The sequence below is a fragment of the Crinia signifera genome, chromosome 2, assembly GCF_055691185.1.
Source record: "Crinia signifera chromosome 2, ASM5569118v1, whole genome shotgun sequence".
Classification (NCBI taxonomy): domain Eukaryota; kingdom Metazoa; phylum Chordata; class Amphibia; order Anura; family Myobatrachidae; genus Crinia; species Crinia signifera.
In genome coordinates this window covers 20,133,786-20,157,656 of record NC_139218.1, presented here as the reverse complement: position 1 = coordinate 20,157,656, position 23,871 = coordinate 20,133,786, and the positions used below count along the sequence as shown (strand labels likewise).

The 23,871-nt window shown below is 43.2% G+C and overlaps 1 protein-coding gene across 1 annotated transcript in view; it reads right to left on the bottom strand.

Moving 5' to 3' along the window:
• Positions 1-4,996: 4,996 nt before the first annotated feature.
• BRWD1 (bromodomain and WD repeat domain containing 1) overlaps positions 4,997-23,871 on the bottom strand; it is a 46,496-nt gene continuing 27,621 nt past the window's right edge. The window contains exons 19-39 of the mRNA XM_083171692.1: positions 22,394-22,550; positions 21,051-21,141; positions 19,569-19,691; positions 19,264-19,361; positions 18,965-19,142; positions 18,730-18,852; positions 18,081-18,188; positions 17,856-17,980; positions 16,771-16,853; positions 16,240-16,351; positions 16,094-16,155; positions 15,628-15,783; positions 15,009-15,129; positions 14,698-14,823; positions 14,482-14,551; positions 13,736-13,849; positions 12,115-12,267; positions 9,746-9,912; positions 8,954-9,195; positions 8,525-8,707; positions 4,997-7,476 (exon numbers count right to left, since the gene is read on the bottom strand). Coding sequence (XP_083027818.1) covers positions 6,215-7,476; positions 8,525-8,707; positions 8,954-9,195; positions 9,746-9,912; positions 12,115-12,267; positions 13,736-13,849; positions 14,482-14,551; positions 14,698-14,823; positions 15,009-15,129; positions 15,628-15,783; positions 16,094-16,155; positions 16,240-16,351; positions 16,771-16,853; positions 17,856-17,980; positions 18,081-18,188; positions 18,730-18,852; positions 18,965-19,142; positions 19,264-19,361; positions 19,569-19,691; positions 21,051-21,141; positions 22,394-22,550 — 3,854 coding nt within the window. The 3' untranslated portion in view covers positions 4,997-6,214. The remainder of the gene's footprint in view (positions 7,477-8,524; positions 8,708-8,953; positions 9,196-9,745; positions 9,913-12,114; positions 12,268-13,735; positions 13,850-14,481; positions 14,552-14,697; positions 14,824-15,008; positions 15,130-15,627; positions 15,784-16,093; positions 16,156-16,239; positions 16,352-16,770; positions 16,854-17,855; positions 17,981-18,080; positions 18,189-18,729; positions 18,853-18,964; positions 19,143-19,263; positions 19,362-19,568; positions 19,692-21,050; positions 21,142-22,393; positions 22,551-23,871) is intronic.

Sequence of the window (23,871 nt, the reverse complement as noted above, 5' to 3'; positions counted from 1 at the left end):
ACAGGCGCAGATCATAGCAAAGCAATGAGCAGCAGCTACGAGGGAGCTAAGACGTTTACAACGAAAGCTGCAATGATAAGAAATGGCCACCAGATGGAGCCAAAGAATCACCGCTGCTGATTATAACATACCAATGTTTCGGGTCACTTGCTGCACAGTAAAATATATTGGTACTTATGTATTATCTGGACTCCCATGTTAAATGCGCCCCATTTTTTCATACCCCTACTATCCAACTACGCATGGAGTTGATTTTATATAGTGTGGCGAGCGCAGCGAGCCACCGTGCCCGAAGCGCGGTGAGCGCAGCGAGCCCCGCGAGGGGACGCGGTCTCATAAGAAAAACGGGAGTCCAGATATTACATAAGTACCAATATATTATACAGATATAACCCTGTGGACAGAGCTAGAGGCTAGGGGGCCCATTGATCAAAATCAGCAATTTAATTGTATTCTAAAACTGTAATTATAAGGTGACCAACTCTTTTTTTTTACAATGAAAATGACACAAATAAATTGAAGAAAAAAAATTGTAAATAAAGAAACAAGGAGCAAACCTACATAGACCAGCAGGGTGGGCAGTGGCGGGACTAGCGACTCGTAGACCCAGGTGCAACCCATAGCTCCCAACTTCTAATCAACGGCAGGAGGGACATCAATGCACGCCGCAGACGTGCACCCGAAATTTGGAGGCGTAGCCTACAATCCCAGTTAGTGAAAAATAAAAGCCAACCCCATTTTGTAAATCCCCATTTAAAACATTTTTCCACATAGCCGCACTGACATCTCCCCCTCCTCCCACCCCCCATTCTCTGCTGCCCCCATCTACAATATGTTCACTGTACCCTGAGCTGTGTCTTACCTCCTCCTCCTCCGAGACAGGGGTGTGGTACAGGGGTCCGACAGTTGGGATCCAGACAGTCATTAGCCCAACATCGGGATCCCGACTGGCTGGACCCAGACAGCATGGTGAGCACAACTAAACCCCTTGCCCTGCGGGCACGGTGGCCATCGGGAACCCGGCTGTCTGTGTTTTGACAGTAGGGATTCCGACTGTCGGGACCCCGTCTGGTAACCCCGAGACAGGGCCTGGGCTGGGCGTGCTGTGTAGCTAGCTGGACTCAGAGCCACAGGCTGTTGCTGCTGCGGGTGGGAGTGTGCAGCAGCTCCCATGTAGCCATTATATTATGGCCGCCAGGGCCTGTGCAAGGGTTCTTGGCACCCTAGGCAAAACTTCTGTCTACTGCGACCATGGCGCAGCTTCATTTAAATGTTAAATAAATAAGTGGCGCCCTCCAGCAGCAAGCGCTCTAGGCAGGTGCCTGAAGCTGCCTAGTGGCAGCAACGGCCCTGATGGCCATAATATACAGGCAACATCAATGCTTTTCACCTCTCATAATGGTGTAGTTATCGGGTGTGGTACAGGGGTCCGACAGTCATTCGCCCGACGTCAGGATCCCGACTGGCCGGACCCAGACATCAAGGCGAGCGCAACAAAGCCCTTTGCGGGATCGCTGCGGGCACCGATCGTGGACCCCCACGAGGGAAAATAGCCGACGGGAACCCGGCTGTCGGTGTTTTGACAGTCGTGATCCCGACGTTGGGTAAATGCCAGTCAGGACCCCGTCCAGCACCCGTAGTTTACTATCAGTAAATGCACCTTATTTGGCTTTAGCCACCAAACATGATGTAGGTGGAGTGTCTGCACCCTCCCCTCCCCCAGAAAGGCTGAGAGGCTCCCAAAAAACATACAGTGCTTCTTGTCCCCAGCAGAGTTGAGATATCCCCTGTAGCCTGCCACCAGCAGCTACCAGCTTACTGAGTGAAGTGGGCAGTGCAGAGGGCATAGATGCGCCCCCCCCCCCTCTAAGTGTCATGTGTGTAGGAGTCAGATAAGACTTAAGCAGCCAATACACACTGCTATTAGGGCGTGCTTTCCGTGCTGTACTAGCACGGATCACATTGCATTGCATATGCATCCGTTGTGCATGCAATGCGATGCAATGTGATGAAACCTAAGTACAAAAAGTATGTGCTTGCACATACTTTTTGTACTTAGGTTTCATCACATTGCATCACATTGCATGCACAACGGATGCACATGCAATGCAATGCAATGTGATCCGTGCTAGTACAGCACGCCCACAAAGCAGCGTGTATGGGCTGCTTGACACACCCCCGACAATGAAGGCCGCACTCACTTTCTATATGTGTATATGCCACTTTAATCAATTCTCAGGCACTCAACAGTTCAAGACCTATGAGGTCTCTTCATCAGGACATGCAGGAATTTCTTCACTTTGACAAAGGCCCAGAGTCCAAAAGGCATTGGTGAAAGTATTGCCATCGGCTACACCATGGGGACACAAGTAAGATGGCAGCACTGGGAGGCGGTGACATACCCGGGGTTACCGATGCTTCCTCTAGACAACAATCACAGTACACATTTACCCTACCTATAGGGGCTGGATTGGGAATTTTAATTGTTCGGTTTTGGAAATACATTTTTACACCCAATGAGGTCATTTACCTTCTGGTTTCATTGCAAACAAAAAACAAAACCAGTATGATGATCAGAGGATAAAGATGTCGTTCCTAATTTCCAGGTGAGCCCTGGTATAAAAAAAATAAAGATAGGGAAGTCTGGTTTTATCCAGATTTACTCGGTTCTCAAAGTGGGTTGCTATTGGCTATACAAAACATGTGACAACCCATAGCCCAAAAATAAATAGCTGATTTGAGAACAGAGAAAAAAATGAAGACAAAAATACTCAACGCCGGGTTCCGCAGCCTTTTTACTTGTCTTGTATTTATGTACTGTATGGTAATAGCCCATCTCCAATATCACCAGGCCTCTAGTACAGCTAGGATAAAACATGGAGACATCCCACTACAACTCCCAGCAGTCCGCAGCGCTTCTCTGTGTGACCAGGATTGGCAGCACCTTAGTAGACCCATTCTAGGAAGAAGACTGGGAGCAGTGACAGGTGGGGACCCGGAATGGGGAGGCATCTACAATGTCATTGTGCGGTCAGGGGTTTATAGAGGAGAGGGGGGGGGGGGGGGGGGCTGTTAGGTGATTACTGAAGTGTTACCCTAATGTTGCTGGTTGTGAAGAGACTCCCATAAAAGGAATCATCCCTCTCGCTATCTCAGTGTAAGGATCTCTACCATGGTTTCATCTTATCTCAATGTTTCACCTGCTCCTACAATATAAATCCCTTACACATACACCTCTCCCATATGTATACAGCCATCTTTCCTGTACCGGTTCCATAGTCTGTCACTCTTCATGTACCCTCATCCCAGATAGTTAAGTCGGCACAGGAAAAAAGTCGACACTTTGTCAACACAAAGGTCAACAGGGTCCTTATCTGGACAATGCAGAAGGTCAGCTCGGGTCATGCCATACCATCCACTAGGACATGGAGGGCGAATAGAAAGTGTGCTGTGCGATGCGAGGGGCTGCTGTACAATAAGACAGTGTCCAGAACTAGAAGCTTAAAAATAAAAAAGTACGTCCCCCTTCTGCCATCAACCTAAGGACCATGTCGACCTTTCTTGGAACAACCAAATGATCCATACCCTCCCAGGTAATTATCGCTCCCCACATGTTCTTTCTTAAGTGGGTGCAGCTTAGCACCTGAGAATACCACTTGGTGAAACCTGGCAAATAAAACTGTTGGCGAGGGTTGGTTAGTAGGGATAATACATAGGGCAAATTCCCTGTCAGTTGTTGCATAATGATCCTGGTTATCTTCATATAAGTAAAATGTACAATTCTGCTTTTCAGATTGTCAGCCATCCAGCGTCCCTGCTAAGGAGCAAATGTCCTCTTCCCACCAATCTTTCCCAGTACCCACAAAGTACTTACTGCCTCATAACATATTACTTCAAACCAGTGGATCTCAAGCTCAGTCATCAAGGACCCCCAACAGTGCACATTATCCAGGTCAGCTGGCAGGTGCACTCATTATTCACCGACACATTTTAAAAGATCACAGGTAGAGCTAATGATTTATTCATTATTTTTTAAAATGTGTCAGTCAGTAATGTGTACCCAGCTGGTGACCTGGAAAACGTAACTGTGTGGGATCCTGAGGACCAAGTTTGAGAACCACTGCTCTACACCCTCCTGGTTACACCCCTCACCAGTAGAACCCCCTTCCCTATCTGCACATAGAACAATCCAACATCATTGCATCTGTCTCCTGGTCTGCCATCAGCGGATCTGATCATGTATAACGGAGGTAAGTTCTGCTCAGGTGAGAATCATCTGTGCTTGTTTACAGTTGTTGGGATGACTTACCTGGTTAGCAAAGTACTCTACCAATCCCCTCACTCATTATCTCCTCCGTACCTGTGGTGTCTGGCTAGTTATCCCACATGCAAATGACCAGTTGTATTATTAGGCTTGCTGGCACCATAGTATAGGATTGTAATCTAACCACATGAGTGGTACGGATATAAAATACTGAAAGATCTGAACAATGTCTCCAGATGTCTCCTCCCTTGCATAGCGCTGGTCTATTATGTGGAAATATATTTTATTATGACTGTATTACACCATTGGCAACACCCTGGAAAAATGTGTTGCTATTAATACCCCATTCAGACACATGCAAAAATCCCAGTTTTTTTTCACATGAACACTCATCAACCCGGGACTAGCGTATGTCTGAAAGGATCTTCCCGGGATTTCACTCCCAAATCCTAAGCACCTGCAATCGACCCAGGTCACTAAAATCCCGGGATCGAACCCAGGAGTGAAATCCTGGGTAGTATATCGGAAAAGTGTATCAGTGAATCTTCAACCAAGAACACTACCACATACTCCAGGGTTGTATAATTAAATAAAACCATTCCACAATCCTACCAGCCAGTACCAACAGCGTGCGGCACAACTGGAAACCAACGCAATGCTGCACAATTCTGGCTACGTTACCCGAACCAACCCGTCAAATAAGGATTTATTATAGAATACAAAATAAGCAAGGACTTTTAAATTTCATCTTTAATCTGTAGCAGAAAATACTTTTAGATATGAATTAGCCATCAAAAAAAATAAAGTGATAAACTCCTCGGTAGTTTTATCATCCCACGAGACCACGCACACAGACGTGACGCAAACTGTAAACAGTGCAAAATGTTCATCCGAAATTCGATCTTACATGAAATGAGAAACTACCAAACATATACACACACCTATTAAAACATAAGAAATGTGTTTTCATTTAACATAAGCACCACACTTGCCATGTCCCTTTAGAACGAGGGTAAATGGAATAGGTGTTGGCTACATGTTCTTCGTAAGGATTTTACCTATAAGTCTGAAATGCTACCCCTGCATTAATGGGGCTCTACTGCAGCAATTATTTTTTTCTATACCAAAACAAGGCATCCTGCCGGGTTGAACAGATGTCTCGAACAAAATCATGTGCTTCTGAATTGAAATCAAATCGAGTTGCTGTTGCTAGATTTGCCATGGAAGACTGTATATCTGTATATAAAAAGTTTACGGCTGTAATACTTTAATGGTCAAAAACCGTGAGACTCAACCAAAAGGCTGTCTACAGAGCAACAATGACAGCAACAAAACCTACCAGGTGCCTTCACCAACACAAATGTAACACTTGAATATTCAAAATGTTAATAAAGAAAGCTGAACATTCAAAAAAAAAATAAAAAATAAGCAGACACTTTGCAAAGACCTTCAGCTCGTGAGGGAAGTTAGAATTACTGTCAATGGAAAAATAAATTAATGGCGCTAGTGCGTACTTTGGGAATAAACCTGTGTTCAAGTTTTTGAGGAAGAAAAAAAAAAATATGTAACACTTCTGCAATTCACCAAATAGAGACTGAGTTTGACGAAAAGAAAAAAAAAATTCCAAAAACTTTTAGAAATTTGTAAACGTTAAACAAAATGTGCAAAAGAAGTGTTCAATGGCAGATAGATCTAGCAGTAAAACGAGGGTTTAGGTAGTGATTTCCCCTTGAGAGAACACTCTAAATGACAGGTTGTAAAATACAATCTTTGCTTTCAGATGTCATCAGAATCACTCTAGGCACATTTTGGCGTATGTGCTATAAATACTTTAATAAGAAGTCAAATAAGTACAGTCTGGTTTTAAGCACATTCATAGATGTTCTCATTTTTATAGAAAATAGATGTATATTCCCTGAATTTGTAAACACGGTGTTTGGTGCATGCATCTCAGTTCCGCAGTAGCCGCCTTGCCAGGACCGAAGGATTTAGGTCTCCATCACTCTGAGCTGGCGTTTCATCGTCATCAATATATCTCACAGTCCTTTTACCCCGGTTTCTTGTACAGATCTTAGATCGTCGGGTTAATTTTTCTCGTTTTCCAGTGTCTAGCTTGTCCCAGTCATCATCACAGCTGCTTTCTTCCCGCTTCCTTTTGTGGTCGTGGGATCTAGATTTTAGAGCTGCATGTTTTCCATTTGTTTTGCTGCGAACATTAATGCTACTGTCAGAAAGGGAGGACTCTGAATCGGAGCTCGAGGCTTCCTTCAGGTTTTTTGAAGATCCCTCACCGGAACTTGAGAACTTACAATTACCATCATACTCCGTTCCTGATGAAGAGTCTCTAGAGTCACTTAATACTTTTGTTTTTCTAGCCGGTGGTGACATAACAGAGGACGCAATCTTCTTTCGTCGCAATCTGTCCTGAGTTTCAAATTCCGAATCAGAATCCGTATCTGGGATTCTCTTGCGGGCCGGTGGAGCAGTCCTTTTAGTCCCACAAGACTTGCGTAACAATTCTTCTGTGCCTGTTGGACAAACATTTGTTAGGACAACTCTACATTCCGGTGACCTCTTGTTCCTGAGGTCACTCTGTTTGTTTTTTAATACTGTTTTGTTACTTTTAGAGGAGGATGTTCCACAGTCCGATGATTCCTCAAGATATTTTTGAGCAGTGGTGGCTGGACGAGAGCACGGAGAGCCCGATCCAGACGCCTCATCCGTGCTGTGGCTCTCACCGTTCATGTGATCTATAGACTCATCTGCAGACAGTTTTGGAGAAGACAATTTTCTGCAGTCATCTGAACTATAGGTGCTAGAATCATCGTTTCGTTTCCGTGCTCCACGGGTGGACCTTGGACAAGTCTTTGATGTCCTTTGTGAAGTCTTAGTCATTGGTTTTGTTTCCAGCTCTTGATCGCTATCACTTAAACCATGCTCCGCCTCACTGTCATCCAAGAGCAATTTCTTGGCTCTGGTGGCAGCAGTCCGTTGGGGCAATGTTCTGGTACTTTTGCTGGCACTGCAGTCGCTGTCTGAGGTGGACGCACTGTCAGTCATACATTTAATCTTGTTGGCTGCCAGAGCAGCGCACTTCCGGAGAATTTTCTTCCGTCTTCCCTGATGAGAATATACAGGACCAGAGTCATCAGAATCACTTAATACTTTTCTTTTACTAGATGTAGATCTCCTTTGGTTCTTGTCCTGAGAAGCTGTAAGCAAAGAGAATTTAAAATAAAGCTCAGTACTAAAAATGTAAAATAAACCAAGCAGCCGTTAACTCTTTTTAAAGAGTAATTTTACCACTAAAATTGTAAATTAATTCTGACTTTGAAGCAGGAAAACACTTGGGGTGTGGAAGGCGGCACAAAAATCATGGGGACTTTAGAGCCCTGATCATCCATAAGGGGAGATGCTTCAAACCAATCTACTTCTAACTGATGATTGTGTAAGAAAAGAAAAAAAAAGAAAAAAAAAAAAAAAGAGAAAAGAAAGAAGAGAAAAGAAAGAAAAGAAAGAAAAGAAAGAAAAGAGAAAAGAAAAGAGAAAAGAAAAGAGAGAAGAGAAAAGAGGAGAGAAAAGAAAAGAGAGAAGAGAAAAGAGAGAAGAGAAAAGCCACCTTGTACACCCAGACTCAAATGTCTCCTATGAAAAGAAAGACAAAATAACTTTTCAATACTAAGGGGGTATTCAATTAAGTGCTGTTTTTTCAACTAGTCGACATTTTTAGGTCGACTTTAGATTCAACATATTCAAAGTGCATTACTGACCAATCGACGTGTACTCGTCAAAATTGTTTTAACCGATGCCAAGTTTACCAAAAAAAAGGAATAAAAAAAAAAAAAAAAAAATTCTGAAAAAAAAAAAAAAAAATGCCCGCAATTGAATACTAAATTCCGTTTTTTTTGGCTATCCCAAACAGAACAGACTGAATGGAACACCCCACTTAGTAAGTAAAAAATACATCTGCTCATTCCGAACTCTGCATTAAGCCCTTAACACTTAATTCTGAAAACACCAACAGGAAAGTGTGTGTTTATTGATGTTCAAGATACTAAATCTACAAGATCTAAGTGGAGATTGTAGCCCGGCATTTCTGGTCACTTTGCGGAGAGTGCGTGCCCCATTATCGAAAGATGAAAAAAAATTGCTGAAAATTCCAAAACGAGCAAAGAGAAAACTGTGACCTGGCGGGCTCAGAGACGAAGGGAAGAGACCACTTTAGGTCATTTTAATGGGAGTTCAACTAAAACTACTTACCTTGCTTTGTACTAGAGGATCTTGGTGGTCTACCATTAGATAGGATCTTCTTTAAGCCATTAACCCTGTGTGAAACTGGGCCTGAATCTGTCCTGTCATTGGTTTTAGAACTTGAGCTAGAAGACGAAGAGTCAGAGGAATGTGCAGAAGACGAGCTACTGGAGGTAGAGTTGCTTTCACTTTCTATAAAGTCAGGGGACAGATAAGGACATTGCGTTACAAAAAAAAAACAAAGACCCAGAACTACAGCCCAAGTGCCATCTGTATTGTGTGTGCCCACTGTATGGTTCCATTTAGTCAACAGGTTATAATTTAAAAAATCCTGCTTTCGACATCTTGAATTTATACCAACACCTAGGCCAGAAAGACTAGCCCACCGACCCCACTATGTACCAGTGGAAGATAAACAGGTAAAGGGGCGAAGATCACCTGAGCTGCTTGGGGACAGGTCACGCACTGCAGGTGGTTTGTGGGACTTCGTACTCCATGCGGGCGCAGTGCCAGGTTTCTGCCCTCGTGAGTGTGTTGCAGGTGAGCTGGTTAGGCTGAGCTTGCCAGCAACAGAAGCCACGCCACGTGAGGTAGACTGCGATGAAGACAATTCTAGCCGAGAACTGTTCGTTCGCTCAGAGGGAGATGCTCTGGTTTGTCCGACTTTTCCAGCTTTTGTGCTGCAAAACAAATGGATTTGCAAGTATAAGAGAATAGAATATATTCCAGGGAGCATCCTGGGTTTTCCTTCTATTCAGGCCCTCAGGAACTGTAAGGAGTTTATCCGCCATCTTGCTCTGTCCATACTATAAAGACAATGCAGTAAGAGTCTATGGGAGGTCATCAAACGATATCCACCTCTACTGAATGGTGAGCTCTTCAGCATTAATTACTAGCACCATTAAAACACTGTATAAAGTTTGATGAACCGATCTAGGTTGTGATTTGGACTTAAAATCAAAGTATCTCCGTATACGCCCATAGCCGGTGGAGAAGTTACCCGTAGACTGCACTTGACAGACGTTACCCTCAAAGCGGATATACTATTCCATACATCCCCACATAAATGGCAGTTTAAGCCCCTGGTGTCCCGGTAGCTTCGCATCTGCTCTGGAAGTCAGATGACATAAAAGGCTACCAGTGCACTGAAACTATAACCAACTCCTATCGGCAAATATCTCTCCCCCCCCCCCGATCCCCCAAACCCAGCAAACCAAATACAAGAGTTACCAAAGCGGTTTCTTGTTCTGCGTCTTGCCCTGTGCATCTGCTCTCCTCGCGGTACTGGGACCGTCATCCCTCTTTTTGGATTTCTGGGCAGCTTTATTATAGCCAGAGAGGATATCTTTCATCTTTTCTTCGGTAAATGCAGAAAGTCGTAAGACCATACTGTAGATCTAGGTGCGGAGAAAAAGACAAACCATTATCTTTAGCAACCACGAGTCACCAGAAGACAGACGTGTAGAACCGGATTTCTGTGGAGACTGCACATGAAAGTCCCTGCATATAATAGAAAGTGTAATGCATCACTGGAGTTTATATCGTACAGGTAGCACATTATTAAGTGAGTTTAGGTGAAAGATGAAATTCATAGTAAGACCGAGGCCCAGCCTAGCGATTTTCAGAGGGAGAACCACTTTCCACAGTAGGAGACTGGAAAGTGGTTCACTCAGCGGGATATAAAGACTAAGGGTCGGCGTTGGCCTGCGATAATGCGGGAGCACGCATCACCATTCACCGCCCGGCACATTAGGAGATTTTGAGCTGAAAGTAACTGAAAACACAAAAAGTGAGCAACTTTCAACTCAGAATCACCCAGCGTGTATGGGTCATTAGTCCACACGTTACCCCGCAGGTCATCCAGCTGAGCAGGAGAGTGACAGGAACTATCAGTAACTGTTTTATCTTTAAGAGCAAATGGTCTAGAACCTCATATGCCTCTCACTCAAGCTCCAGTGTTTGCTGAAGGGAAGGGCCTTAAATATTCTACAACCTACATTCTGTTAAACTGGGAGGAAAATCCAGAGTCAGAATCTTACTTAAGTCTAGTTAATGTTTCTGATGTAGACATAGGGGGAAGTTGCTGAAAGCCTGTATCAGGCGGGCCACTAATGGACCACGCCAGACTTGGAGCCCTCATCACGCACTGCTATGGCAACACTAGAAAAGACCTGGTTGAGAGGCTGAGGCAGAAAAAAAAAAAAACACTCCCCAAGGCTGCTAAGGGAGGACCAGGAAATCCACAGCAGACTGGACAACTTTGATTGAAATATACAGATTAAAAAAACTTCTGCCCAAGTCACTTCAGCCAGGACCTTGGACAGAGGGAGAAAATTTTCCCCCATAGAACTAAAGACGAAAGTTTTAATTGGGTGTTTGCATGGGTTGTAAAAATGTATGGACACCTCTTATTGTATAGGTGAGGCCTTACATAACACAGAACCACCACACTTGTATACCGAAAGCACCAGAAATCAAAGTATGGAACGTTAATAGTAGGTAGCAGTTCTGCGCAGTGTAAATACCCAGACCTGCATCAGTTGTAATAGGACATCTCAAGGGTCAATATAAACACCGGCTAAGCTGTTTATAGCAATATGAATGATCAGCGTTTGAGCAAGGTATGATAGTGGGCGCGAGATGGATGTGACATTCCATTTTCAAATACTTGCAGTCATTCAACATTCCTTGATATATGGTGTTATTTCTTTATCGGGGAATACCTCACAGACGGCATTATACTCACCATTGGTAGCGCAGTGGCTAACCATGAGTGTCTATGATTGTGACCAGCACCATCTGACCAGAATGGTCCATGGTAAAAGACCAGCAACAATCACACTCAAATCATATCCACAGGAGGAACCAGATGCATATCCAGTGGGCTACGTACAGCATTCTTTAGCTTCTATGGTATCTGGGAGCAGAAGACCCACCAGAAAACCGGTTAACACAACACCAGAACCTCACTTTAGCTCATGATGCTAATTGGACCCTGGAGGACAGGCAACATGTGGTGTGGTCCAATGAGTCATAGTTCCAGTGGTTTAAGCCTGATTATAGGATTTGGGTGTGGCACAGACAAGGCACACTGCAGGCTGGTGATGGTTCCATAATAGTGTGTTCACATGGCATGGGCTGGTCCCGTCTGAACAGTAACTTTTACATATCAGTGCTTGACCACCTGCTGCAGCCTTTTAGGAACATTATGTATCCCCCTTCAGCGATGGAATATTCCAGCAGGATGGCGCTCTGTGTAATCTCTCCCAAATTGTCCAAGCATTCCAGGGAGTTCCAATCTATAAAGTGGCAACTACATTCATCCGACATAAACCCAAGTGAGCATTTATCATGTGCGGTGGAGAGGTCCATTCTCAGCCAAGATCCTGCACCTACAATTATCAGGGAGCTTATCCAGGTGGCAATGGGTCAACCTCTCTCCAGAGGTCTTCTGTGCACTTATGGAATCTATACCACTGGACCGGTATAAAGGTCCTACACAACACTAGACTCGTTTCTTCAATAAGCACAAGACAATACAGTTTGATAGCATGACCGCTATACGGAGCCCTTTATAAAAAAAAAAAAAAAAGGCTTACCCTTGATTTTTTATTTGGGGTGTATAGCCTGGCATTGGAGAACACCAATCTCATATCCTTACACAGCTCCAGCGGACTTCTGTAATTCCTGTTTGACAATTTTTCCTTTATGGTCCCAAAATCCATAGGTGTTTTTATAATGTTCTTGTAATCCTAAAACAAAGAAATGAAAACAAAATCCCGTAGAACGTGATGCCAGATAAGAACCCATCTAGCCGGAATCTTCTATCCTTCAGGGATAGTCTATACCCTTATCAGCTCTCTGTAAGGATATACATATGCCTATTCCAAGCATGCTTAAATTGCTATACTGCCTTCGCCTCTGACCCCTCTGATGGGAGACTACTCCACTTATCCACTACTCTTTCTGGTTCTAGGTCGACAGGTCATTAGGTTGACATGGTCTAGGTCAACAGTCAAAGGTCAACATGGGGTTTTTGATTGTTTTTGGACCCGAAAGTCGACACTGGTTAACGTGCACCACGACTATGCTCGGCACACTATTTTATTCTCCCACTACACCCTAGTGGATGGAAGGGCATGAAATAACCCCATGTCAACTTATTGACCAAGACATAATGCTTGTGTCAACCTAAAGCCATGTAGACCTAATGACCGTATCCTGTTCCATCGTATGTCCTTGAAATCTAAAACTTTTCTTTTTTGGAAGAAGGTCTCCCACCTGTACCTTGTTAAAACCCTTGATATATGTGAAAGTTTCTATCATGTCCCCCCTTTCTCTTCTCCAAACTATATATGTGAAGATCTTTTAGTCTTTCCTGGTACGTTTTGTACTGTAGGCCATGCACCATTTTAGTTGCCCTTCTTTGTACAGTCTCTTATGTATTTATATCCTTCTCGCGGTATGGCCTCCAGAACTGGGGCACAGTTCACAAAACCAGTGACCTATACAGTGGCATTTTCTTTCTGCTGTAACAAAGCATCCGACTTGCCTTCTTCACTGCTTTGTTGCATTGCTTCCCTGCCTTTACATCACCTGAAATTGTCACTCCTATATCCTTTTCCTCCTCAGAAGTTTCCATTAAATGGCCTTTAGTATCTTTGGATGTACCCCATCTGGCCCCACTGATTTATCCACTTTGTTTACAGATTACGGTTCAGAATTTCTCTGTAAACATACTTTCATCTGCCTTATTTTTATGAATGTCCTTTTATCTTAGCTGTGGTCCCTTCCCCTCTCCTGATCTGCTCTCCTCGCTCCACCAAATTCTCACTCTGGTACTTCTTCCTCATTGTGATCGTCCTTAAACTTATCTACTTAAACAGTTGTGCCCCCTTTATCTACTGATGGGGCAGTTTTCTCCTCAGCTTCTGTCTGTGCACGCCTGGTCACCTTCATAGCCTCCTTCCATCTAGCAAGAGACCCCTATGTCGTTATTTTGAGTCTGCTTATATCTCCACAAATCTTTTTTGCTTTTTTTCCACTAGCTGATACCTCTTGTGAACCACACTGGCATCCCTTTCATGTTTTTTCCCTAAGCCTTTTGATACAAAAAGGTCCGTTGCTTTTAGTATTGCACTCCTTCCACGGTCCTCCAATCTGCCTGTGTAAGTTTTGAAAAAAAAAAAAAAAAACCTCTCGAATAAGCGGAAGACTTACAGGGTACTGGTCCAGGTCAACAGGCTCCCTGAACGGCTCGGAATCTTCACATTCTATAATGAAGTCAACCAACTTCATGCAACTTTTCTTCCAGCTACTTGCACTATGGAGTCGCTGTTGCAATAAAGACACTGCTTTAATGGGCTGATCAATTGGGGAACACAAAGCCTCATCATAAAAGTACTGAACAATCTGCAACGTGAACAATGCATTTCCTAAAACATGCAAATCAATCACTACAGATCCTGATTTCTATTGCCATGACTCAACATGAGACCAATCTGAACAGCACTGTTGAGAACATAGGGTAAAGACAAAGGCACAAGATTAAAAAAATCATGGAGGAGAATGTTTCATATACTTTTCAAAACAGATGTACGTAAAAATGCATTCATTAATACATCCATAAATTAAGGGAAATCTGGCTTCCCCTTCATCTGAGTGTCAGAAATACTTGCAAAGAAACCTCTATCCAAGTTATTGGCATGGGCACTGCATTCCATTATTAACAGAGATGACAAGTTTGGACTGTAAACTAATCTACTGTAGGGATCATCGCAAACACACAAGTGCCAGATTAAATGGGCTGCTGTAGTACTCTCCTGTGTCACAGGTCATACCCAATAACCTGATGTAACTTCCTTGCACATAAAGGTTTCTTTAAGGCTAGTACAAAACAAATCCAGGTTTTGACAAGCTTTGTGTACAGTTTAGGATTCGCCTCATGGAGATTTTGGAGACTATACCTGTCTGTCGCATGGACCCTGCTCTTCAGCGGTGCTACACAACTCTCTAATACTGGTACAGCGACTGTCCCTGCAACAGAAGGTTCAGATTAGAGAGAATTATGCTGCAATTTAAATTACAGGACAGTTACTGCAGATGTTAAAATAGGTTTCCATATCATAGGAGTCACTAAGCAAATACTACTACTACTGTATACATAAGAGAACAATTCTCACATTATGAATTTTATCAGCAAGTCTGTGATCTTCTTTGCAGATGTGGCAATGCTGCTGTCAGGTTCATTGAAGGATCGTGCGTTCTGCTCAATATATCGCACTTCCCAGATCAAGGCGGAGACTCTCCTGCAAAAAAAAAAGCATCACAGAAAGATGAATACAGGAATAACCACCAACAAGGGGTGGGGGCAGAGAACCACTTCCTGTTTAGAGAAGCGTGAACCTCAATCTTTACTGTAATGTGATGTGATTTTTAATTACAGTTATACATTTATTGCAAAAGACTGGAAATAAATGGTGTACAACCTTACCTGTAAAAACGGTTCACAAGCCTCATCCGGACTGTGCCAAGATCCGTAGGGTAGGGAACCACCTTGCAGTAGTCTGGGTAGGCATTTAAATCAACAGGAGCAGAAAAGGGAGCAGCAAAATCTGTGACAAAACAAGCAGCATATATACATTTAAAGGACTAGCATTCAACTTAATCCTCTCAGTGGCAAGTGAATTTGTTAACTTGTTGTGAAAATTGCCAAGCAAACATTTTTATTCATCATAACGACCTGTCATGTTACCTTATATAGGAAATATAATTTTTTTTTTACACTTTTATTTGAATTTTTATTTCAGTTTATATAGCAAATGTTACCCAATATTTTGTATCTCTCACAGATGTTGACTTATATTTTGCACATCTCTCAGAGATACTGGCATTTTTAGATATTTTGCACATCTCACAAAGATGTTAGAACTCAAAGGGTTAATCCAGAGGGGGAAGGGGTGTGTGCACGCATGTCAATCAATGAAAGATGTGCTTTGGGTGCTTGCTGACAAGATTAGTCATTTAGACATACACAGATCACTAGAGATTTCCAGCATCTCCAGAAACACAGCAGGACCAGTGCAGTATTCAGAATCTATTGAATTTCTTACCCAAGTTAAGGAGCTGATCAATGCCACAAATGATTCGTTCACATTCACTGTCTTGATCTCCATTCCCCCATTCTCCCTTCTGGGGGCGATAGTGCAAATTATCCTGCTCCTCAAGTGTTATTGAGACGCTGGTTCCGGGTTCTACAGGTGGAACCACTGACAAGAGGGAAAAAGAATAGTGAATGCACATTACTACACATGGGATGCTGACATACAGCGCTCATTAGTGTACTTGCATGACCAAATGGAAAAACAGGGCGAGTAAAGGTTGGTTTAATTAAATGTGCTTACTGTATAACAGGAAGGAAGCAGAACAATAAGGATCTCATGTCGGGTAAATTAGTATTATTTTTGCCTGGCAAACTCGTGCTCAGAAACCTTTACGTGCAGAGGTGCATTAATCCAGATGTGCTAAATACACGACGCAGTAAAAATATAACATACTATATATAAAAATATAACATACTATCATCAGGAATGGCTTCCATATCCCAAGGGCTCAACCGTTCAATCTCTGCGTTATCCCACCTGTGGAAGCAAACGGAAGTCTTGGTAAGTTAGGTGCAGCTTCTAGCACAATGAAGCACAGGGAGAGGAACGTAGGTTACTTACTTCACAGTGTAACACTGGTACAGGCTGTCCGGATAATCCGCTTGGTATGGTTCTTGGCGTTCAACCGTTCCAAACCACCAGGCATCGTCTATGATAGAGCGGATCTTGTCACCTGGAAATAGGAGTGTAGAACAGGAGACCGTATCACTCACTGCCGCCGGACACACTTCCACACAAGAATAAATAAAAAACACCCCAAAAATATTTAATAACTTGTTTGTTATGTGGTAGAGAAATAAGTTAAGAGAAACTGATAAAAACGATTGCATAAAAAAGGAAGCATAGGGATTGGCCTAGATAGATCAAAGCCATCCCAAAATGAGAATGCAGGTTTCCTTATAGAGATAATAAACACTCACTGGGCTAAAACACAATGAAGAACACCTAACTTCTGCCCAGGGGTATACAGAAACAGTATATAAACGTATCATCCATGCAAACACATAGCAAATGGACATTACGTATAATAGAATGGGAAAAAAGAAAGAAAACACCCAACTCCTTGTCTCGGCGGGCTGCGGGAGAACTTACCGGCTTGCCAGTTTGTGCGACAGGCTCGATCATAGAACTGTCTCAAAACGAGGAAATCTATTACGTCCGGCATGTCATGATAGCTGCAGGCATAAACGCACACTTACATACAGGAAACGTTACAGCACAAATGGACAATAACGATTTTCTTTTTAAAAGTCTTTTGTGTATTTAAAGTGGAGTTGTATAAAAAACATCTACAAAGCAAAGGTACAGAAGTTGCCAATAGCAACCAAGCTCTGAGAGAACTAGAAGCTGAGCGATAGTCATGAACTGCATCGGCATTTGGCTTGTTTACAATGTTTGATAAATTGCCCCTCAAAAAAACCCTTACATTTTTAGTAATTGTCATGATCATTAACCCATGAAGCGCAGATAAAGCACATTTATGAGAACAGGTCAAATTGGTTGGAAAATATATATAAAAGGAGCCAGCATTTGGGACATTGGGGCAGATGTATTAAGCCTGGTGAAGAGATAAACTGGAGATAAAGTGGAAGGAGATAACGCACCAGCCAATCAGATCCCAACTGTCATATTTCAAACACAGCTGATTGGCTGGTGCGTTAACTCTTCCAAGTTATCTCCACTTTATCTCCAGTTTATCTCTCTCCAGGCTTAATACATCTGCCCCATTGGCACAAACTACTGGCAGTGAGGCACTTTCACAACTTTGTACCAAAGTGTCCCAAAGATGGATACAATGGAGCAGATTTAACTATTGATAATGCGTATGTACGAATCAAAGCAGTCCTAGTAATCGCACACATTCATCACAAGCACCTGATACTTGTACTGGCTAATGATCACCCGGTGGACATGTCTAAACTCTGCCATGTGTACCATGTCGCTATCTCTGTGGCCCAGGATATGGGAATAGAAGATGCTTAAGAACTGGGAGCATGGACTAAGTTGGGGAAAACTAATCAAAGATGAACACGACCTGACGTGTACTCAGACATTACTAAACCAAGTCATCCTTTAATAGGGGGCTTAAATAAATACAACTGGTGGTTAGAAATGCCTTTTAGCTATGTTTCGGTAACCATCAGGACATTGGTATAAAGCAGACCTAACAAGCATACTTGAATGTGAAGTTCTGATCCGTAAGCTTCCCGGTGACATGGTCAATCAAGGCAAATTTAAGACAGCACAAAGTGGGCGGCCCAATTTCATATCGGATGCCAACGATTTTTACCAATTCCTGGTCCTGGTCAAAAACACATTATGTTAATATTTCAAACCGTTATCTGTATATACAAATGTCACCGTACATCAGTAACTTCATAATGTGGACAAGACGGCCTTACCCGAAGTACACATTTCTTCCACGGCTCTTTCAAGGACTTCATGATAGGGAGGTTGTTACGTCTCACAGCGTTAATGTAGGCTTCATGGCCTTGCCGGAAGTAGACAACCTATGAAGACAGCAATAAGGGTTCCTTCAGATGTTGTACTTGCATCATTCCATGTATAGACATGAATAGGCTTACCATGCTATACCTTTAAAGTCGGGGCACTTATGATTTACCCTGTTTGGTGGATTAAACCCAAGTGAAATACAGGCTTGAATTCAGCCAACCACAGAACCTGTGTTATTCACATGTCCCCAAATTTCAATTATTAACAGATAAGGATTATCCAGGACTGGTCCTATTTGATCCATAAATGCCACAATCATATGATAACCCCGGCATTCAGGATGCCAGCAGTCAAAATACCGACCTGGCCGAACCCTTGCTGCTACTACCTATCCCAAATGCCCATATCCGCGGCCGACACCCAACCACCTCTGTCCGCAGTCTCACTTTAAGTACCCCCGACTAGTGCCTGAAGCTTACCACCCCCCCCCCCCTGGAGTGTATGTGGGGCGAGTTACTGTAGCAATCAGGATGCAGCTTCCTGACCACATCCCAAAACTATAAAGTAAAATAGTTCACAGCTTATAAAGTAACTCACTTCATCTCCCATTTGTGGAACGAAAGGCGAACGATGTGGAGTTGTATCCGTAATCCAAACTGACGGGCGCCAATCAGGTGACATCTCCGTACTTGGAGGAACGGTCTCAGAATCTCTTGCTGCCTATAAATATGATTGGTGCATTATTAGGCTCAAAACTGTGGAAATTATTAACAAACACAGGATTCTTTTTAAACCCAGGGGGTGCAGTAAAGGGTCTGATAATTTGGCGTACCGCTATTGGATTCTTTGGTGTCAGAGGGCTCTTCTTTCGTGAAGACACGGACTTTCCAGGAGCGGGACTCTCCTCTGCTGAGCTCTCGTCATCTGAGCTGATCACCCACTTTTTAGCTTTGCGCCGTTTAGATACGCGCTTCTCATCAGCCTGATCCGAGGACTCGCTGGATGAGTCACTAACATACGGAAAGGACATGAAAAGCTCAATTGGTTTGGCCATCATCAAACATACACCATATGCACAAAGATAACCCTTACCTAAAAGCGTTCTGACATAAAACCGAATGATGGTCTTACCTTATGGTATTTCTCCAGTCTTCGTCATCCGTAAAAACTTCATCTGAAACACGATCCTCGAAAAGGAAAACCACTGAATTATCTGCTTCATAGTCAGTCTGCAAAGGGAAAACCTTAAAGGTTTAGGGTTGATATGTACCAAAGGTTGGTACTTTATCTCTCCCCAAGCTGTGATGACCTTTAAGAACCTCACCACCCAGGACATACAAGCTTAAAGCATATTTGGGCTGAACCTCTGAACCTTGGGGCAGACTTGAACAGACACGGCTACAGAATCAGATCATTTCAGTTGCAGGAAAACGTACCTCGTCCGCATCTTCGGAAGACATACTAATGTCTCCTTCCTCACACGAAAGGTTAAGGAATTTTTCCACCCCACGGTCATCTTGTGGTTCAGGATCAGATGATATGTACCCAACAGATACATCCTGAAAAGGAATAAATTCTGCTTAGAACAAAGGAGACGAGATTACCACCAGTAGATGCACGTGACCTTTACAACATTTATGGGCAGATGTACGAAGCCTTGAAGAGTGATAAAATAGAGTCTAACTACCAAACAATCTGCGCCTGTATTTTTTGGTATATTAACACAACCTGTACCATAGTAGTTGAGAGATGATTGTTTCTCACTCAATCCACTCCTTCCCTCTCCTAGGCATAATAGTACATAGACACCTTTATCTGGTTCTTTAATAAGCTTGTTCTTGGATATAATTGTCTTTAATGCTAATGTAGATGTACTAAGCCCGGAATAGTGATAAAGTGGCAAGAGATAAAAGGGGTAGTTGTATGAAGCGGTAATAAGGGAGAAGAGTGCACCAATGGCATACCCCAATGTCTCCTTGCTCTGCATACCCGGAGGGCAGGAGAAAAAAAAAATGATAGATATAGATCCGGGATAGGAGGCACTCAGACGGTCAAACAGTAAAACCGAAATAGGATTTAATGTGACACAGGCAACGTTTCGGGGCCCAGCCCCTTTCTCAAGCCAACAAGATCTTTTCTGTCTTGTTGGCTTGAGAAAGTGGCTGCGCCCTGAAATGTTGCCTGTGTCACATTAAATCCTATTTCGGTTTCACTGTTTGACCGTCTCCTGAGTGCCTCCTATCCCAGGTCTCTACATACATGCACTTTTGTGCAAAGAGGAAGGCACCAGGGCACACCATTCAACCATTCCGGGGAGCTGCAGGAAAACGGAGTCCTACGCCCTATGGCAGATTTTTGGCAAAATAAAAAAAACCTTGATGCTATCAGAGTCTCATGGAACGGTTCTAAGAAAGGCTGTTTGACAACACTGTGGCAGAGGGGTGCCGGACGGGATCCCGACAGTCATTTACCCGACGTCGGGATCCCAACTGTCAAAATGCCGACAGCCGGGTGCCCCCATAGAGAATAGAATAGGTGGCTCGCGTAGCGAGCCACCGTGCCCGCAGCGTGGCGAGTGCAGCGAGCCCGCAAGGGGCTTTTTTGCGCTCGCCATGCTGTCTGACTCCGGGCAGTCGGGATCCCGACTGTCGGGATCCCGACTGTCGGGATCCCGACTGTCGGGATCCCGACTGTCGGGATCCCGACTGTCGGGATCCCGACTGTCGGAGTCCCATACCACACCTGTAGCAAAGATGCATAAGGACATATGTACAGAGAAACAAGTTAAATTCCTGGAATAAAATTACTAGCAAGTGAAAAAGGTTTCACACATTTTATAAATGCCTATTTTTGTTTTCTGGAGGCCCGAGCTGGTATACAGTCACATACAGGCGTAATCCATCGCCCAGGAGACTCACCTCCTGCGGAACATGACATAGCGTCTCCTTATGCTTTTCAAAAAACAATTTCTCCTCTTCACCTCTCACAACTTTAAAAATCTCTTCTTTCCTGCAGGAGGGATGAGAGAAAGAAATGGTAACAATCAACAGGAATTAATGGTAACTGCACTTGACATCAGCTCACTTCCCAACCTCCCACGTCCTCTTCTGATAAATCTAAAACCATTACAGAGGTGTAAAGGTAATGGGGAAACAGTAGCCTCAAGACAGGTCCTCACAAGGACAGGGTATTAAAGATAATAGGGTTATCTGCTAGACCCCATCACCGCTGTTGCCATCTCTGGTCCTCCCATTGTGATCTCGGCTGCCACCCAACTTGAGGAACAATTGTGGAATCTCTATATATAGGCAGTTTATACAAGCACAAAAGCAATGCCTTCACTGGAGCCATAAGCGGAAGGATGATCTGATAAAATATTTGGTGAAGTATGGTTGGTCTGGATATAAAATGAAGAAAGAATAGTGCAGTTCTCATTGTAAAATCGGGCCTTGCCACCTGTAACTGCAGAGGAGGTCACTGGATATATGTGATCATTGACCAATACTGCGGCCTTACAGTAGCCATATGCATCCGCTCCAGCACTTATTCAACTACCTTATACTGTAGCGCACACATTCCCAACATCTCTCCCATGCTAAGGTTATCTGTGCAGGGCCAGCTTTAGCTTCTGTTGTAGGTTTTTGATGGGATGCCCTAAAAGTACAGCACTACGTAACAGGCCTGCACTGTACATAAAGGCTTATACACACACCGGTGCAGTTTTGAGCTGAAAGCAGGTCAGTTTTGTTGTTTGAGCTGCTTTCGGCTCAAAAGCCGCCCAATATGCACGGGCCAACAATGAGTGGTGATGCGCGTTCCAGGGTGGATGGCTTTCCATAGTGTCCTGCTATGGAAAGTCGTCACCACCACCCCCCCCACAGGAAAAATCGCTGAGACGGGTGAAAATCACTCTGTGTCTGGACCTTAACCGGTCTGCTCTTTAAATGAAAAAAAAAAATGGTATCTTATTAGTAATAGGTGTGAAATTAATGGTTTACGCCAGCTACAAATACTAATTAGCCATGAAAAAGTACATTATCTGACTGTGTAATAGAACACAACACTTAAATAAATGTCACACAAATACTGGAAGGACACACACACACACACACAGATGACCCCAGCAACATAAACTACTGTACTGTAACTAAAGCAAAGAAAAAAGGCTCAAGGCAAAACTACACAAGTCCAAATAGTTTTTGCCTGTGCTATTGCATTACATGAACAGAATCACCAAATCAGCCATCCAAATAAAACGTACCTTCGTATACTGCAGGGTATCTCCGGAACGACTACTCTGCGTTTGCAGGCGAGGAGGTCCTGCTCTGTAGCAATCTGACTGCGAGGTGAATTTGAATGCATTTGGCGAACACCCTCCACTTGTCCACTACGCCTTAAGCCGATATTTGAAGAGACATCTAAATGTATGAAGCACATCAATTATTCAAGACCAGTAGAGCCCTGATGTCCAGTACAAATAGCTTTCAGCACTATTCATTTGTTTAATTGATACCGGATTTATGAGTGATGCTTATGTTTCGTGGTGTCATTTAAAAGGGATTCCTCATTCGGCTTTGAGACTCAACATGAACATGCGAAGCAACCAGCTTACTACAACGTACAGTTAGTATTCAGGTGGTGTCACAATGGTGCACTAAACATTGGCAAGATTGCAGCTATGTCATTTCACTTATGCATTTATTATAGTTGCGGTGACAAATCATTTTATTGATTGTCGAACCCTCGTATTCGTACTTTACAGCGGTATCAGCTTTATAGGTCAATCCCAAATAGGACAATGATTAACACACATGGTTGATATATGGAGTTCACTTAATGATTGTAGACATCGTTAGGGCTGACCCATGGATCCTTACCCCTTTAGAACTCACAACATCTCCTGCAGACACACTGTAGGAATGGGAAACATTCATCCCACCATACTGGAAACATTATATCTGCTTAAAGCCTGAGAAGCGCAGTGTTTATAGCTGAAAAGTACCAGTATGATATTCTCACAATAAAATAACCAACCATCTACTATAGGTGTCACTTGTAATTAAACTAAGAAGTTCTGTTTGTGAAAGCAGAAGATGCTATAACACTGTCCGTCAGTACACAGGATCTTCATACTAAAGCCCCATACACACACACACACACTATGCAATACCGTCAATATAGTAACTATATTGGTGGTGCTGCGGAACAAACTATTAGTGCTTAAAAGCACTGAACAATATTGTTAATATCATTCAGTGACATCACCGGTTACCCAGCCGAACATGCAGTCACTGACAATATGGGCAGACATGACTGCATGGTCAGACAACATGGGGAATTATATAGTGGGAACACACTGAATGATATAAACGATAATATTGTCAATGAAAATTGCGTGTGTGTTCCCAGCTTGGTATACTTTATACAGCAGATTAAAGGTGAATTCAGAATACAACTGCAAAACATGTGAAATGCAACATATATAAATAACGATAAGATGATGTTCAATTTCAAGCATACCACAGGGGGAAAAAAAAAAAAAACTTGATAAAGACAGACATACGAAGTTCATTCATTTTATATTTCATTTGGATATTAAACAGAACAGACTAGATCCTTCCGTAAATGTTTATACATGCACACCAGATCCATTTCTTTCAGCGATTTGGTTGCGGAGCCATTTTTACTTCATACCGCTCAGCGACCAAATCAGAGTGTTCTGTCGGTTGCTGATGAAAG